Raw genomic sequence first — 15591 nt, 5'->3', positions numbered from 1 at the left:
TTAAAAATATTTCAGTTTTTTTTCAGTTTTTAATTGCTTTAGAAAATTAATTTTCAGCTTTTTTTCCAGTTTTAACAAAAATATTGTTTTAGAAAATATTTTTCAGTTTTTTTAAAGCATTGTTTATTGTAAAAACTGGAAAAAAAATATTTTTGTTTTTTTTTAGTTTTTTGTAAAAGATAATTTAGTTTTTTTCAGTTTTTACAAAAAAAATAAATTATTTTCCGGGTATGAGTAATGGGTCTTTTTAATTAATTAAGAGATATTCAGAATTGACCAACAAGACGATGACACGTGTCCCTCCGTTTAAATGAGGGGTATATTTGAACTCAAAGTATGACTGCAGGGGTATAGATAACCCAATAGTATAACGAGGAGTATTCTCAGACCATTTTCGAAAGTATCGGGGTATATTTAGCCCTTTGCCGTATAATAAACTTTATAGATGTTTAAAAATAAAGCTCCTATAGAAGTTTCTAAAACAGTACTGATCCTTCAGCATTCTAGTTCTTTTTTAAATAAGCGGCAAAAAAGGAGCTTAATTTTAGTATAAGTGGCAAAAAAGCACTAATCCAAGTACAAATAGGAGAAGGAATGGGTGGTAGTGGTACCGCACACTTTTTCCTTTTTTCACCTGATATAAGAAAATATTAAAGGGGCTAAACAATTTCCTTTTCGGTTTTAGTTCTTTATTTTAATACCAAATCCCATTCAAACAAAGAAATCTGAAAGAAACAGAAACTATAAACAGAAATCTGCCTAAATAACACGTAACAACATATACTATTAGACATAATTCTTGTCTTCGTTCTTCCTTCAAGAAAATGGTGACGAATCGTTCAAGGAAAATAATGAAGAGAAGAGGAAGAAGAAATAACAAAGACACAAAAGAGAAGTTTTCTTCTTCCAACATTGAATCTCTTCCTAATGAGCTACTTACTGAAGTTGTTGCAAGGGTTGCTTCTTGTTCATTTAAAAGTTACATCAATATCAAGCTAAGGTATATATATCTATATATCTCTTATGAATAACAATCTTTTTTACAAGGAGCAATTTCCTAACCGATTGATATTTTAGTTGCAAGGTTTTTCATGAAATAGCAAAGGAACGTTACGTATATCAGAATGCAACAATGGCAGACTTTCCTATTGAACCTTCATGGGAGAGGAACAAGCAAGAGAAGATAAACAAACTTACTTCTTTCATGGAGCTGTGCAGAGAAAGCGGAAATACAGAAGCTTTATATAGGAAAGGCGTGGTACGTAATTTACACTTTATTTTAAGTTACCAATCTTCAATCCCTAATGATTGAATCAATATTCTTTTCCTGTTCTAACGTTTTCTACTGCTCATCATATGCTCAATTAATTAGACTAACCGTAAATAATTACTACAAGTTTTTGCAACTCCTCAGCTCTGGAACACTGATCATCACATATGACATATACCAAACACAACGGATCAATATAGAAAATAATAAGTCCTGAAATAGAGACCATAACAGGAATTTTAGAAGAAGTCTTTTAAGAACGGAACCTTCTCCTGCCATAAAAATATAGTAGTAGTATTCTTTTGCATGCATCTATGGAATTATGCGACTCATTTGGAAAGTAATTAATGCAAAAACTACCAATAGGCTATTGTTTGTTATATAATAAACACAGTGATTAAAGGAAAAATTAAAGACAGGAAAATATGTGCTAGAAAAAGAGTTATCCTTAGCTAGTTAGCATGCCTATTTAATTATTTGAAACGGGAAAAAGAATTCTATTCACAGTAAAGGTCTTATTGATCTCCTTGTTGCGGAAGATTATATTTGAAAATGAGGTGTGATTATTAAAATTTGCTTGTTATTGTGATCAGATGGACTTGTTTAAAAACGAAAGGACAGAAGTTGCTAAGGAACTTCTGAAGAAAGCAGCAAATGGAGGGCATCTGGGAGCGTTGTATGTGATTGGTATAATAATGATATTTATGGGTGGTGACGTTAAGGAAAAAGGAGTAATGTTGATCGGCGGGATGAAAAAAAGAGAGCCACTAAGAACAATAGCAAGGGATTGCCGGAAGAGTTTAATAGAAATCTTGGAAAATATTTGGGTGAAAAATCCTCATGTCTTGGGACAAAGACCCACTCGTTGTACTCTCCAACATCAACGCAGTCGCACCAATGGGTGGAGTAGCTGGCCTCCCATTGACAGTGACGACGAAGATGCCGATTTTCATTGTGATGCTTGCATTTGTGATGTAGAAATTGCTCATGTCATTAGTGCTTTGCCTGCGTATTCTTATTAATTTGCTGTAATAATATATTTTTTGACTCTAACCTTGTGCATAATTTAATTCATTGTTTGCCAGGTCTATTCTAGCTATCCTAAAAAATGATTAAGGGAGATTCTCTGTCTTTTGCGTCTATTACTTGATCAATGGTGTAACTCTGTTCATAAAATTATACAAGTTTTCCTAAGGTTATCGAACTCTAACCAGCATTAACGTTGCCCCAGTTGCAATTAACAACGCTTTCTCCTAAATACTGTGCAAGCTTTATGATTTTATTTGGTCCACTTGGATTTTGTATCTTCGTAAAAGTCCTTTGACATTACATTCATTAAGTACATATAGCTTGACAATCAGCCTATTACATGTTGACAATCATGTTCTTGTTCCTGGTGTTTTATTATTTTCTCCATTCAGGAAAAGAAAGAAAAAAATGAATAGTTAACCACATCCAATTTGGAGTATTGGTATTACTAGTTAAGCTAGATTTGTAATACACATACATAGCTTTATGGCTTCAGAAGTGTATCAAAGAGTTTCTCTGAGAGATCGGAGAAGCAAATTGGCTGTAAAAGTTTCTCTGTGGAATATGTCTTGAGTTTTATTTAGTTAGGGGGATGCCAAATACTTTCATCTTTCAGTTACGAATAGCTTCCCCAGACATAGCGCCTCGGTCCATAAGCCATCATTCGAACTTCAGAGTGAGGTTCCAAGCTGAGTTCCTTTCGTCCCCTGTTAACTTCGTGAAAAAAAAAAGAAGTTCCATCCCAGTAATTAAATGGTTCTGTACATATGGAGCTATATTCATGGAGACTGATCGACTCCAATCGACCTGAATTCCAGTTGAACTAATGAAATAAACCCATCACTGTGGGAAACCAAACTTGAATCAACCACAACTAGTCAATCCACAATGAACATTTTTGGATTCAGTTTTCTTCATCAATCCATTTATTTTCTTGAAATACTAACAGTGTCTATTCTGATGGAGTATCTCGTGGATCAACTTTGAGTATCATGGTCTTCAGATCCACATAAACGGATACCTGTCTTTAGCAGTCTGAATATTTTCAGAGTTAGCTATTTAACCAAAACCATACACGCTTCGAAACTAAAAACATCTACATGATAGTTCAATGCAGCGAGGCCAGTGAGCTAAGACCAGGGGTTCCACTTCAATGTGGTTTTCTTTTTCTTCTTTTCCTTCTGATTTCCCTCATAAATGCAAAGTTGGGAACACGACTATCGTTTTATCATCCTACAACTATGAAAATATTCAACCAATCCTTTGGCACAATATTCAGAATTACCGAGCTATTCGGATTCAAATAATGTACAAAATTTTGCCTAGAAAGTAAGTATTCAAAATCACCCCACACCTGCCAGCCACAACCAGAAAGAGAAACTTTATTCTCAGACCTGAGGTCATCAAAAGTTTCTGACAATGTACCCCAAAAGGATACCAAGCAAGCCAACCACCAAGATGTACCAATGTGGAACTCCAGTACGATGTTCTTGACGTCCATGCCTCAGAAGCTCCTGGACAATGGTTTCAAATAGCACCCAAATGATAAAATCATCCTAGACAAAATGTCAATACTGCAGATGGAAATTTTTCTTTGCGCATACAAACTAAATTCAAACAAGTGTTATAGCAAATCCAGATAAAGGCCCAAGTTTGCTATGAAGTTCCCAGCTTACGCCAAATCACCAGCGTGGTTATCACACCAAAACTTAATAGTCCACGAACTATCTGCTTCTGATTGAACAAAAAAATTTCTTAAAACCAACTCGTTCTACATCGTGAAGATAAGATTCCTCATCTCCAATAACTACCACATTTTCTCTAAACACGCCTTTCAAGACTTAAATTATTTGGTTAGTGCTAGTGCGCTGACGGACTTTATTAGTGCTATATCTGGGGATTAATGACTTTTGATCTACCATGCACATAAATTTTCTAAAGAGCCATCCTTAAAGGGATAAAACAAGCATAAACTAGCAGACAGCAAAAGGAAACATCAATTTACTCAAGAACCATTGACCAGGCACGCAGAAAAATCATATACCAGTTCTCGGTTGAGCTTGGCATTTTGTTGAATAATGGAATCTCTCTCTTGCATCAACCTCAAAATTAGTTCTCTGGCCTGCAGTGATTCCAAGATATGAATTACTTATCAAAAAGAGAATATGACACATCTACTGGCGTTTCAAGAAAAACTGGAAATGTGAGAGGACAATAAGTTTGATACTAGCATGCTGGAAAAACAAAATTCTTTTTTCGATAAGGTAAAATATGCTGAAAGAACAAAATTCTTTGACTATCACTTCCCAAATCCAAAGATAAATGATGAGGCATTACTTGTTTCTGGAAGAAAAACAAGCATAGGCATATATAATTTATTCTTCAACCATTCTTCTGTTTAAGTTCTCTCCTTTAATTATGTGTTTGCGAATGTAATAATATCAAATTTATATCCTTCTCAGGAGAGATGATCCTGAAATACTAAAGAAACATTCCACAATCACAAACTAGTGTTGGTTTCTTCAACTTGTTTTTCACCTGTATCTGTTTATGCAAACTTGAGCTAATTCCTTACCTAACTAAACAATTTCTGGGATCAAAAATACGTTGATGAAAAGAACAACAAAAACTACTACGCCTCAATCTGAGCAAGTTGGGGAAGTAGGTAAAAAGAACAAACAAATTTCTTTTTGTTCAGGTTCGGGTGTCACCTTTTATTCAACAAACAAGAGAATCCAAACTGGTAGGTTGCACCATTTGTCAAAAGAAAGAGGACGCGACAAGAAGAGTGTGGAGTTGCTGACTACCAACAGAAGCAGCAGACCATCGATTTCAAATGAAATGTTGTTAGCATTAATTGTTGGAAACTGAAGGTTGGATTAAGAGGTTGAAATAGAAGGAAAATACAATTCAACTTGTCACATTATGAAGGTGAATTATTGCGTAATGATACTGGGTTTCTCGAGAAAAAGTCTTTCCAGGTTTTCTGTTTTGTTTCCTAAAAACTGTTTTTGCATTCCACGGGTTAATATAGTGACCTCACATCTAACAAACAGATTAACTTGACAACAAGAAGAGTGATGGAGTTAGAGGATCCAAATCAACTTCCTAACAGTGTAAGTTACAAAGCATCAACATATATGAGCCTCTTGAAGGTAAGAACTACCTGAGAAGATGGAAACACTAGGGAAACCAAATCTAGAATAATCTCAAAGGAGCTAATCAAATTTTTCGAACAGAAAAAGCATAATCTGATATGAAAGAATTGATTCTTCTCCTTGTCACCAAGATTAATAGGTTAATAAGGTTCATTAAGCTTTCTAGTGATTCAAAGAGTTCCCTTAAGGTGTCCCCAATCTCATCTTCACTGGTTGAGACCATCAATTAAACCCGTTGAGTCCAGAAGGTACTCTACATTTACAGCTCAGATGAAGTATATTTCTCCCAGAAAACTTCTATGTCTAATGACTTAACAGTTTCCGAACGTCAATGCTTTAAATGACCATCATAACATACCTTAGTGGAGTTATCCTGAGACTCACCATGTTCTTGTAAATCCTGTAATAAGCAACAAATAAATCATTCGCAACTAATGTATGTCCCTACCATGATGAACAGATGAATTAGAAGTAAATGGTATATTCTAATTGATTAAAAAAGATGCAGAAAAAGAGAGTGGAAAACTAATTTAGATTGTCATTTTACAGTTTCAGAAGCTCCTGGTGAAGTCCCTTCCTCAGAATCTTCAGGGACTGGTGATGGTTTTCTTGGTGGTGAAACATAAACAACTTTTAGTTTGCATTCCTCAACATGATTTCCTCCGGACTTGTTGAACTTCAGAAAAAGAAAAGAATAAGATTGGAATGTACAAAGTCAACTACAAAACATAAACTTTACAAAAGGCTAAAACAAAAAGAATCTATAAGCTAAAATACCATATCTGGGTTAATATCTTTAGGGGTAGACCCAGGGTTCGTAATCACACTCTGTACAAGAAACTTGTCTTTGCATTGCATATCCGGAGGCAACTCCATTTGCGGTTGCATCGTAACTAAATCCAATTATCAACAAAAGTAAACCAAAAATAACATCAAATGACATCCATCAAATCTAAAAGACCCATCACAGAGAACTGAAAAGCACCTGTAACATTGGACCTTGATAGTGGGAGAACAATTCCACTGTTCGGCCTGACAGTATACTTCCTAGGATTGGTTGTCTTTACCTAATAAAAGTTTGTAAAGAGTACATAATTTAGCCTTTTCAAAACAGTATTAAATTCCCCTTAGCCAGAATATTACAAATTTATAACACTAACATTTAAATGACCATTTCCTTTATCAAGGAAGATCTTCCTCATAAATCATAATAAAATATTTCAGAATTGAGTGAAGATAAGGACTTCAGCCTTTTCTCCTCTTTAAAAACAAAATAGGTAAAACTTACCCGCACCTAATGTTTGCACGAAACCAAGTAAAACCTTTAGAAGTAACTATTAAAGTGAGATACATATTTATATAATCAACCCTACTTTCTCTTCTATTTTTATATCACTCATCTATCTATTTTCTTTAGTTATTTACTAGAGCAAATATGATCTGGAAGTCGATCCAGAGCAAGTGTTCGAATCTATTATGACATTGCCTTGAGGCACTCAACGGACCTTTTAACCTTCTAAAAGCCTCTTTGGGTTTGGAAATTTATTTTTTAAAAAAACTATCGTGTATTCAATAGTTTGGTCCAAACACCGGAGCAGGTAAACTTTTTCTATCTCCGGCCCAAACTAGTAGGACTCGGCTATATGATTTCTCAGCACTCAGTCCTCGACTATACAATTCTCTATTCCATCCCGCTCTAGTCAGTATTCCCTTAAAATTAATTATAGTTGGACTATAAATTATGCTGACCAGTGGCGGAGGCAGGATTTTCGCTAAGGGGTTCAAAAAAGAAAAAGTTAAAAAATTAGAAGGAACTATGGCCACCAGAAATTGAACCAGCAACCTCACAAAGGTTTTGAAACCCCCTTTAAAGGAATTCAAAATATAATATATTGAGTCACAAAACGAATTTTGCCATATTTGTACGGCGTAATGAAGGGGGTCGGAACCCCCTTCCACCCCCTAAATCCGCTCCTGACGCTCACAATCAACCTACCAAAATCTCTCTCTTCAAAAATAACGAAAACACCAGAAATTAAAACAGAAAGGGGCACAACTCCGCACGTGAACGTCAGTATAATAGAGGTTAAGTAAGAATATATATACCTTGAAAGCAACGTGATTATCAGTCTTATTGATCAGTTCAAAAGAGCTCGAAATTGACTTCTTGAGTTCGACTTCCAAATAACAAAAACAACAACAAAAGAAAAGAGAATAATCAAAACCCTAGGAGAACATAATTTAAAACTGATTCCGTTTTTTCCAGAAAAAAAATTGAATCATACGAGTATTAAAATTAAAAGGTAAATAAAGGAAGAAACTCACATGGAAATTGGAGGTCTAAAGGATCGATAATTAGAAGTTCTTCACTTGTCATGGCGAAAAAATAACGAAATATGGAGCTGATAAAATCAAAATTCTGAAATTATGATGACAGGCAAAGAGAGCTGAATTTGAACGCGAGTTTCGAAGTTTGGTTTGCTGAATTGGAAAATATAAATACTACTCCATTGGAATCTTATATTGACGGAATCAGAGGGTAGGGTCTTCTCGTGAATTTCAAAGACTAAGAGGGTGTTTGGCTAAGCTTATAAGCTAGTCAAAGTAGCTTATAATTACTTTTCGGCTTATCTACGCGTTTGATAAAGTTAAAAGTGCATATAAGTCAAGTACTTATAAATTAAAAATAAGTCAAAAGCCATAAGCTGGTCACCCCCATCTTATAAATTTTTAGCTTATAAGCACTTTAAGTTTGACCAAAATTTTTATTATTTTATTCTTAAATATTCTTTTTTAGAACAAAACTCTTGCATCAATACTCACTGCCTCAAGTACTATTTCAACCTAACCCCCTCCCTCCGCCTCTTCAAGTCTGCAATGCTCATTGACTATTTAAGATAAGCAAATTCTCTATTCCTTTGCATATTTATATCTATGTGATTGTGTATTAATCTTTGAACTATATATAATAAATGAGGACATGTCAAATATTTTGTTATGCTGCTTTCTAAGTGTTGTGCTGATAAAGACAGTGTTTGTTTCTCTTCAAATATTTTGTCCTATTTAGGTTTATTTTTTACTGAGAAACTTTTATCAATTTATTAATTATTATAACTTATGATTATATGCTTATCATAAAATAAATTATATTTATCATAAAATTTATCTTATCTAAGCACAGTTGTATTTAAAATAAAATGACAAATAAAATATTTTGTATTTGGATCGATTTGGAATCTAAAATTTTGAAGATATTACGCCCTTATAGGTGTAAACACTTATAAGGTTATTTAAGTCATTTTAACAGAAAAAAACTTATCAGCACTTTTTTATCAAATACTGTAGCAGCTTATTATCAATTTCAGCACTTGTATCCAAACGCGTAACTGCTTATTTATTAAATCAGTTTCAACACTTAAAAGTGCTTTTCAGCACTTAATGCTTATCAGCTACTTCAAATCAGCTAATCCAAACTGGCTCTAACTTCCAAAAGATATAAGAGATTTTTTCCAATTTATCCCCATAATTATTCGAGGAAATTATTTATTCTCTACCTGTTTAATAATACAGAAACCTGATTAACAAGCTGGATTAATAGTTACTAGTGAAAGGATTTATGTTATATTCTTATTGCTGATTATTTACCTTTTATACACTGAGATAGCGTAAAGATTTTTTTACCTATTAATGTGTTTTTATCAACAGTCAAACCTTTCTATATTAATAACATTATTTGTTCCGATATTTTTTTACTTTTATAGTGAATGGTTGTTATACATCTATAACATCAATTGACGTTCAAATATTTTTTATAGATAAAATTATCCACAAATTAATTATTTTTTTAATATTACATATAAAATATAAAAATTATTCAAATTTAAAATCTCAAAAAACGTGCATATTTCATTAATTAAATATTAAAAAATTAATATATTATTAATAAATTCATAACTAAACGTACAAAGATTTAAACTCTAAGGCGTACATTTTAAAATTACTAAAAAGTAAATTCTTTCAAGATTGATGGAAGAACTTTGTAATTGTAGCTTGTTTCGAAGGTTCCATTCTCTTAATAGCGATATGATGCTTGAATCGGCGAAAATTTATGTCCAAACTTTCAACAAAAGGGTATCTGATAGCTTTCTCTTGAACGCAATGTAAGAGCTTAATAGTTGAATATTCTATCCAAATATTTTTTGACATTTGTCCAATGAAAAAGATATTATGTGCAAATCTTCAAATCTTATGTATGCAAGATGAAAACTTTGTTCAATGAAAAAAAAATGTATGCAGATTTTTAGAATTATTATTTGTAATCTTAAAGATTCTATATGGCTAATATAGAGGGGTAATTTTACAAAGAGCGTTCTGCTATAGATATGATTGTTGTTATAGGTAAAAAAAAAATTGTTATAGAAAGGTAAAACGTAACTTAAAAGGTCGGTTCCAAAGAAAACTTGACTTTTATAGTGAATGACTATTATATATGGATGTTGTTACAGAGATGTCTGACTGTATATAGAAGGTTACCACTTAATGTTTATATTATTTTTTGGTTATGCGCGTTGCGTGCGTACTCCTATCAATGAGAATAATTTTTTTAAAGAATTACTCCTTCAGTTTCACAATAAGTGATCATTTTATTTTTGGCACACCCATTAAGGAAATACGAACTCCTAGAGAAAAAAATGTGTATTCACTAAATTAACCTTAATTAATTGTTGCCTTGACACATTGGAATATGTAAATAAGGGCAAATTTTGAAAAAATAAAATTAATTCCTTCTTGATTATGTAAATGGACATTTATTTTGGACCAAAATAAAAAAGGTAAAATGGTCACTTATTGTGGACCAAAAGAAGTACATAAATATTAACCCTTTTGTCTCATTTACTGTTGTTTTAACTTGGCTAGGCACGAAGTTTAAGAAAGAAAGAAAACTTTTGAAACTTATGGTATAACACAATTCGTAGATACTTGTGTATCCATAAATTATCCCATTAAGGATTAAATAAAAATTTTAAAATTGAATTATTTTTAAATATAAAAATATTCATTCTCTGCGGGACCGACTAAAAAGAACAATACCATATAAATTAGTACAAAGGGAGTAGAAAGAATGTATTTAGTTATTAAAATTCAAGTTCTAAAATTAAATATTTGTTATTTAACTAACTCATAGAGGAAGATTAATAAAAAAAAAATGGAACAAATAAAAGAATTAATAAGGCAACCTGTCCCATATGATAAGCCCTTAGTAATTTATCTTTCTGAGTCCAAATATTGCATGCTAGATATAAGTTTAAGAAAAAAAAATTAACCATTGGTCAAAATTTTCTGCTTTTTTATAAATAAAAAAAAAAAAAAATCTGCTTCGTTTGTAGAGATATAATGTTTCCGCATTAATGATGATGTAGACCAAAAGTAAATTAATTCTAAAGATTTTATATATATATATATATATATATATATATGCACTTTAAAATTTGTTTTAACATCACAAATACATATAAACTTTTGGTATTAAAAAAACTCATACAAACACTTCTTGCTAAAAGTAAAAAACTGACAATTAAACGCAATGAATAGATTCTTTTATATCAATTGGGAGGCGAATTTACTATTTGTTAATTAAAAAAATCATAAGAGTAGTGTTTAGATGAGGGGTAAAAATATTATTAGTTTTTGATTGGATAATTTGGTAATTTAACTTTACACTTAGACTTTCCTTCTTCTTCTTTTTTTTTGAAAAAACGGGAATATTTATATTAATACTATGTAGTTTTTAAGACATTACGGTCATACCCCAATGTCACTTAGGACACATTGGTTACCTAGGCTTGCTAGTACATTACAAGCATCATTTGCTAAATACTTTTTAAAAAAAAAAAAAACTTTGTTCTTTTTGGTCCTTCATTACAAAAGATTCAACAGAAAATGGAGGTTGTGCATATTACTTCTTCATCCTTGTTTGTGCATCAGCCTCCTTTGTTAGTTCGTGGGCCACTTTATTCCCTCTTCGGAAGACGTGTCGGAGGACCACTTCCTTCTCATGGTGCATTAATAACCTGCACGCATTAACAATATCGTCATATAGTCTATTACCTTGTTGTATAGAATGGATTACCTCAGTAGAATCTGTTTCAATCTCCAGTGAAAACATTCTCCATTCTTGTATTGATTGAAGTCTCTCAAGGAGGGCCTCGAGTTCTGCTTCTAGTGAACCATTTGTATGAGTAGATTTTGCAAAACCTACCACCCAGTTTCCTTTTGTGTTTCTGAATACACCACCCAGGCCACTCTTTTGATTGCTATTCTTGTAGCTCGCATCTATATTTAATTTATACCAGCCTTTCGGCGGTTTGTGGCATTTTATATTGATAGTCATTTTCTTCATAGGGTTGTGACTACTTTCGGTTAGAAGCTTAAATTCTATTGATCTTTGCTCCGTATGATCGATGTTGATAGGGAAGTCAGTATTGTTTTGGTTATTGTTATTTCTATTCAACCAAATATTCCAAAGGATAAAAGGGTAAAACGATTTCCAGTTAATATTGCCATCTTTTAGTGTGTAGTCAAAATCTTTCACTTGTAAAAGTCACTGACTGCCCGTTGGTTTATAGAAATCTGACCATCCCAAGCTATTCCAAAAAAAATTAGTAGTTTTGCAATTGAAGAAAATGTGGGTGGTGGACTCTTCCTCCCTTTTACAAATGGGGCAAATGGGATCTATGTTAATACCTATATGGGCTAAGTACGCTCTACATGGTAGTCTGTTGTGTAGGCAATGCCATAAAAAGAATTTAATTTTGTTAGGGCAATTTAATTCCCAAAGCCATTCGAACTCCAATTGATGTGTTAACGGTGGTTCAATAAGATTGTAGCAAAATTTTGTGGTAAAAATGCCCTTTGTGCTGAGGGACCATATAGGAGTGTCACAAATTGATCCCTTAGTACGTATTCTGACTTTAGAAATATTTTCTTTGATATCATTGGGGAGATTTATAGAGAATTTTGTGAAATCCCAATTGTGGTTGCTATACATATCCCTAATTTTTATAAAGTAATCGGTAACTGAGAGAGGGCCCTCAATAGAGCTTCTAAGGCTTTTTGTATTGGGTATCCAATTGGTTTGCCAAATATTCATGTTGGTTTGATAGTGAGGTGACCAAGTAATACCTTTTGAGAAAATCTCCCATCCCTTTAGAATACTTTTTCAAATAAAAGAAAGTGTATTCTTGGTTGTACTAGTGCTATATGAGGTGATAATAAGCTTTGCCCAGGGGGTTGTTGCATTAGTGAGAAGTCTCCATGCTAGGCCAGTGAAGAGGCTAATATTTTTTGCACTAGCATTACGAATGCCTAGGCCCTCATTGGACTTTTGTTGGCAAACGGTAGACCATTTGATTAGATGAAGTTTTTTCTTTTCTGTAGTAGTGCCCCATATAAAGTCCCTTTGGACTTTATCAATGCCTTTCAAGGTTTTTTTTTAAGAAGAGTATATTGCATATAGTGGTTTGGGATTGAATTCAGGCAAGATTGGGCTAGTGTGATTCTTCCCGCAATGTTAATGAACCTAATTTTTCAGGATGCCAGTTTTGCCCTCATTTTATCAATTATGAAGTGGTAGTCAGCGGGTCTTGGGTTTTTGTTTAGGATTGGGAATCCTAAATAGGTACCAAATGATTCAATCTTCTTAACTCCTAAGCTGTTGGTAATATCCTTAATCGTGTTTGGGGAGCAGTTGTTTGAGAAAATATTTTTTAATTTTGTAACGTTTATACATTATCCTTATAGGCTATAAAAATAGTCTAGACACGTTTTAATGGTTTGACACGATTTGTTGTTTGCTTTTGCCATTAATGTAAGGTCATCTGCGAAAAACAGGTGTGAAAAATGAGGGCTTTTCCTTCCTGTAGCAATAGGGTCCCAATTGTGAATATCTGCTTGGTGATTAATATATCTAGACAACATCTCCATACAAAGGATAAAGATATATGGCGATATAGGGTCACCTTGCCTAATTCCTCGGCTTGTTCAAAGAAATTTATGATTGTACCATTCACTAGGACCGTTATAGAGCTGGTTGTGATACAATTCAGTAAGAGTTTGGAGAATTTAGGGGGGAAATTAAAGTATCTAAGAGTGCGATAGATGAAAGACCATTCCAAACAATCAAAAGCCTTTTCGAGATCAATTTTTAAGATCATATGACCTTGCTTTCCTTCAATCTCTTTAAATTGGAAACTAACTCCTGGATAATGATTGCATTATCTGAGGCTCTTCTATGCTTCATGAAACTAGTTTGGAATGGACTAATAATTTGTTCTAGGAAGGGTTTGAGACAGTTTGCAAGGATTTTAGTAACCGTTTTGCAGATTGTATTGCAAAAGCCAATGGGCCTAAAGTTCTTGATATTATTAGCATTGGAAGTTTTTGGAATTAGGCAAAGATAGGTTTTGTTCATGTCTTTTGGGATTTCTTGATTGTTAAAAATATTATGACAAAGGTTCTTGACAGATTGCCCTATAATATTCCAATACTTTTGGAAGAAAAAAGGGTGAAGGCCATCCAGCCCGGTGCTTTAAAAGGTTTAAAAGAAAAGACTGCCCTCGTAATTTCACTATCTAGTTGCGGATTGTCTAACTTAGTTTGATCTAATCTATAGTGACTAGGAGGGCTTGTTTCTATGCTATTCCAATTAGTAGATGAGTGAGAGGTGGTAAATATACTATTAAAATAGTTACAAAGGTGTAACATGATCAAGTGTTGATCATTAATCCATTTCCAACATCGTTCATAAAATAGGTGATTTTGTTTCTCCTTCTCCTATTTGATGCTGATATGTGGAAGAATCTTGTATTGGCATCTTCCTCATTAAGCCACATTGTCCTGGACCTCATTTTCTAGTAATCCTCCTCAATTTTAAGGATGTCATTGTAATCTTTTTTTTAGACTATCCTCTAGTGTATGAAGAAAGTCATTGTTTGGGTAATTTCTAGAGTTTTGAATCCCTTGGAGCCTTGCTAGAATTTTCTTTTTCTTCCCAAAAATATCTTCAAAATTCTTATCTTTCCAGGGTTTAATGCTATCCATGAAGTTTTTACTGGCACTATAGTAGTCTATTCCATTCCAATTTTTCCTAACAAGATTTTGGAAGTCACGGTGTCTACACCAAAAAGTTTCCATTCGGAAAGGTTGTTTGTGGTCTTGTCTATTTCTAGGGATTAATTCTACTAAAATAAGATTATGGTCAGAGTACGTTTTAGGAAGATGAATTACTGAGAAATTTGAAAATAATTCAAGTTATTCGTCATTTCCTAAAATTTTGTCTAGTCGTTTCATGATGAGCCCTTTTCTCCTCTTCCTATGGTTTGACCACGTATATTTGCAGCCCTTATAGCCAATATCGATTAGGTTCCAATCGACTAATTTTTTACCAAAGAAATTACCTCCACCGAATTTTTCAGTTGATCCTATAATATCGTTAAAATCACCTCCTACCATCCACCGGCCTTTATAGTGTCTATAAGTATTTTCTAAGTTTTCCCACATAATATTCCTATTATAAATGTTAGTACTAGCATATATGGAAGAAAATAACCAAATTTTATGTATAGGAAGTACCTCAATTGTTGCATGAATTTCTTGGTTCCTACGGACGAAGTTATGAACAATAACCACTTCATGTTTCCACATTACCTCCATACCTCCTGATTGTCCTTCTGCAGGTACTTCTATCATCTCCGAGAAACCAAAATCACTTAGCATTTGAGCATGGTTTACCATCCTTGTCTCTAGTAGTGTTACCATGTATGGCCTATGAGTGTCAACCATCTCCCTAAAATTCCTCCTAAAATCATCGTTGTTTCCTCCCCTTATGTTCCAGATACTAAAGTTAGTTGGATGATTCATGGTTAGGTTTAAATTCATGTTTTCTGGGTCCCCATTCTCCCTCATTCCCTCCAGAAAGACATGGCTCCTCCTTATCGAGGGGACTAGAATCATGGCTCGATTGCCCACCGTTGGATCTTGGGGTGGCCTGATATCCATTGAGCACTTGTACAGTGCCAGTGGGCAGTTGAGCACATGCCTCTTCTCTTGCATCTCCGTGAAGAGATAGACTTTTAC

General features: G+C 33.5%; 2 protein-coding genes across 3 annotated transcripts; one reads left to right on the top strand and one right to left on the bottom strand.

Annotated features, from left to right (window-relative positions):
* Positions 1–851: 851 nt before the first annotated feature.
* On the top strand, positions 852–2292 carry LOC104097942 (F-box protein At2g35280-like). The gene is made up of 3 exons (XM_033656617.2): positions 852–1000; positions 1078–1258; positions 1864–2292. The coding sequence occupies exons 1-3, from the start codon at positions 852–854 to the stop codon at positions 2290–2292; spliced, it is 759 nt and encodes a 252-aa protein (XP_033512508.2).
* A 1150-nt stretch (positions 2293–3442) lies between these two features.
* LOC104097935 (vesicle-associated protein 1-1-like) lies at positions 3443–7969 on the bottom strand. 2 transcript variants are annotated; one of them, XM_009604559.4, is made up of 8 exons: positions 7783–7968; positions 7564–7634; positions 6443–6524; positions 6235–6350; positions 6005–6133; positions 5816–5857; positions 4344–4421; positions 3443–3813 (listed from the first exon to the last, which is right to left on the bottom strand). In XM_009604559.4, exons 1-8 carry the CDS (start codon positions 7832–7834, stop codon positions 3703–3705), a joined length of 681 nt encoding a protein of 226 aa, XP_009602854.1. In that variant the 5' UTR covers positions 7835–7968; the 3' UTR covers positions 3443–3702. The 2 variants fall into 2 exon arrangements, with proteins under 2 accessions (XP_009602854.1, XP_070031128.1); XM_070175027.1 differs by lacking the exon at positions 5816–5857 and having other exon boundaries at positions 7783–7969.
* Positions 7970–15591: the final 7622 nt, after the last annotated feature.

The sequence above is a fragment of the Nicotiana tomentosiformis genome, chromosome 5 (genome assembly GCF_000390325.3).
Source record: "Nicotiana tomentosiformis chromosome 5, ASM39032v3, whole genome shotgun sequence".
Taxonomy (NCBI): Eukaryota; Viridiplantae; Streptophyta; class Magnoliopsida; order Solanales; family Solanaceae; genus Nicotiana; species Nicotiana tomentosiformis.
This window is presented reverse-complemented; position numbering and strand designations above follow the sequence as displayed.

What these genes read in the sequence shown, in the direction of transcription:
- LOC104097942 (XM_033656617.2), top strand. Translation starts at nt 852, where the DNA reads ATGAAGAGAAGAGGAAGAAGAAATAACAAAGACACAAAAGAGAAGTTT. An exon ending in TACATCAATATCAAGCTAAG is followed by an intron (nt 1,001 to 1,077) that starts GTATATATATCT and finishes TTGATATTTTAG; the next exon opens with TTGCAAGGTTTTTCATGAAA. An exon ending in CTTTATATAGGAAAGGCGTG is followed by an intron (nt 1,259 to 1,863) that starts GTACGTAATTTA and finishes TATTGTGATCAG; the next exon opens with ATGGACTTGTTTAAAAACGA.
- LOC104097935 (XM_009604559.4), bottom strand. Translation starts at nt 7,834, where the DNA reads ATGACAAGTGAAGAACTTCTAATTATCGATCCTTTAGACCTCCAATTT. An exon ending in TTTAGACCTCCAATTTCCAT is followed by an intron (nt 7,635 to 7,782) that starts GTGAGTTTCTTC and finishes GTTATTTGGAAG; the next exon opens with TCGAACTCAAGAAGTCAATT. An exon ending in CCAAGCTCAACCGAGAACTG is followed by an intron (nt 3,814 to 4,343) that starts GTATATGATTTT and finishes ACCATTGTCCAG; the next exon opens with GAGCTTCTGAGGCATGGACG.